This window comes from Oryza glaberrima, chromosome 1 (assembly GCF_000147395.1).
Source record: "Oryza glaberrima chromosome 1, OglaRS2, whole genome shotgun sequence".
Lineage (NCBI taxonomy): Eukaryota > Viridiplantae > Streptophyta > Magnoliopsida > Poales > Poaceae > Oryza > Oryza glaberrima.
The window spans coordinates 29,113,326-29,115,656 of NC_068326.1; the positions used below are offsets into that span (position 1 = coordinate 29,113,326).

Here is a 2,331-nt window from a genome sequence, read left to right on the forward strand (position 1 = left end):
TGAACAATGAATAAACAAACCTTCACGAAACAGCCAACCAAACAGCTGCCGAGTGTCACCACCAACCAACCAGCGCAAGATCTCGCATGAAATCCTCTTCCTTTGTCTCTCCATCGCGGGGGCTATTTGCTGCGTCGGCGCACCGTCGGCCGCCTACAGGGCCAACACCTGGCTGCATGGCCCGCGGCTGCCGTGCCGTGCCGCACTCGCGCGACGCGCGCTTCCCTCCGGGGCTAAGAAATCCCGGGGAAAATCCGCACCGAGCAACCGACGTGTTCCGCGGCGATTCGAGTCGCCATCAAGTCGCATCTTGTCGTGGGGACATGGGGGACTAATGGCCACGTAGGAAACTCAAACACCCGCACCGTCGAGGCCCCGCCTTTGCCCCCACAACCGCGAACCTGACAGGCACACGAACCGGACGAGCACTCACCAACCCGCTGCGCCCAACGCGAGCGTCACGGTCAGTCGCACACGTCCGAGGCCTATAAACCTAAACCTGCCACCACTAAACCCTCCCAAATCAAATCATTAGCCAAGGCCAAGCAGGCGCGGCTGCTTAGCTTATAAAGAGACCAGATAGTACTACTCAGCTTAGCACACCCAAACCGCGCGCCATCTCACCAAACCAAGCGAGAAGCTTAGCTCCTCCAACTAGCTCGCGCTCGCGTGTAGCGGATAAGCGGAGTATCGATCGATGGATCGGACGTCGGCCGTGCCGGGGAGAGTGAGCGACCCGGGGTCCGCGTGGTTCGGCGGCGGCGAGAGGAGCTCGTCGGCCGGGCCGGGGCGCAACGTGCGGCTCATCGCCACCGCCGTCGCCGCGTTCGTGTCCGTGCTCGGGCTGGCCCTGTTCCTCCACCTCTACGTCTGCCACGTACGCCGCCGGAACCGCAGGCGCGCGGCGGAAGCGGCCGCGCTGGCGACCGCGAACGCGGGGGCGCCGCCCAAGCAGGTCGGGCTGGACCCGTCGGCCATCGCGGCGCTGCCGACCGCGGCGTACGGGAAGGTGGCGGGCGGCGACGCGGCGGGCGGCACCACCGAGTGCGCCATCTGCCTCGGCGCCATGCAGGAGGCGGACGCGGTGCGCGTGCTGCCGGCCTGCCGCCACGTGTTCCACGTCGCCTGCATCGACAAGTGGCTCGCGTCCAGCTCGTCGTGCCCGGTCTGCCGCGCCGGGGTGGAGCCGCCGCCGCCGCCTCCGTCAACGGCGGCGGCGAGGTGCGTGCACGAGAAGCAGGACGCGGAGAAGGAGGAGGCGGCCGCCGGTAGCTCGGCGCCGGTGCGGGTGCTCGGCGCGTCGCTAATGAAGATGCTGAGCAGGGAGAGACCGTCGCCGAGGAGGCAGCCGGGAGTCCACGCCGTGGAAATGGAAGACTTGGAAAGCCAGCTGCCGCGGCCGCAACAGCAGTAGCATATGCGGCGAATAATCAGCGGCCATTTTTAAGCCATTTTTTGTTTCATTTTTCGCTTCGTTTATACATCAAGCGTTCCATGTTGGTTCAGTATGAACTACATAAGTGTGTAAGTGTTTTTCTTTATTAGGAGAACGAAAGTTCTCCATTAGGTGTTTGGTGCTTGTAGCTGTCAAAGGAAAGGAGCAGACCCGTCTCTTGTATTTGTACAAAGAAGGGAAAGTGGATAAAGCTCTGATGGAATTTCTCTAGGCAAAGTGGGAGTTGCGGTTGAGACCCATAGATTTTTTTTTGCCCAAGTGTTCCCCTTTTCAGTGCTTGTTTGGATGAGGATGATTTAACTAGGATTTTGTAGTTCAACGGCTGTTCACTCAATTTAAGGGAGACAAATCCTAGTAGTATATTTTTGAACTGCAAACAGCATGATCACGGTGACGACGCCTTAATTACACTAGGTAATCCTGTCATTTAGGGAGATGAGAGAAGAAGACGAGCAAACAAGACGGCACTGAAAAGATGAAGTACTCCCAGATTTACAAAGTTGGACCTGGGAATACCTTTATCTTTTGGGACACTGAAAAGAGTGCAAAGTTTATATTTTCTTTGTCATTGACATCTTTATGATTTTTAGACTAAAAGACGTTTCCCCGCATTTTAGTTTTAAACCCTCTTCGAAACACATAATTGTAAAAAACATAAGAATAGAAAAAACTCTAGAAATAAAACTAAAAACACAGAAAAGCTTTAAAATTGTATTGTAGTAGTAGTTTGATAAACACGTAGGAGTAACATAGGAATTAACAACCATAAGAAGATGAAAATACGTGGTAGAGTCTCTTGCTTGTTTTCAATGGGGAGAATATGATTTAATCCTTTATTTCAAAGATTTCTTAAGATTTTCTTCTATAGGATGGAA

General features: G+C 54.8%; 1 protein-coding gene across 1 annotated transcript; it reads left to right on the forward strand.

The window, feature by feature from the left end:
• The first annotated feature begins 511 nt into the window (after positions 1-511).
• LOC127767001 (RING-H2 finger protein ATL39-like) lies at positions 512-1,672 on the forward strand. The gene has a single exon (XM_052292206.1). The coding sequence runs from the start codon at positions 698-700 to the stop codon at positions 1,412-1,414; it is 717 nt and encodes a 238-aa protein (XP_052148166.1). The 5' UTR covers positions 512-697; the 3' UTR covers positions 1,415-1,672.
• The last annotated feature ends 659 nt before the right edge of the window (positions 1,673-2,331 follow it).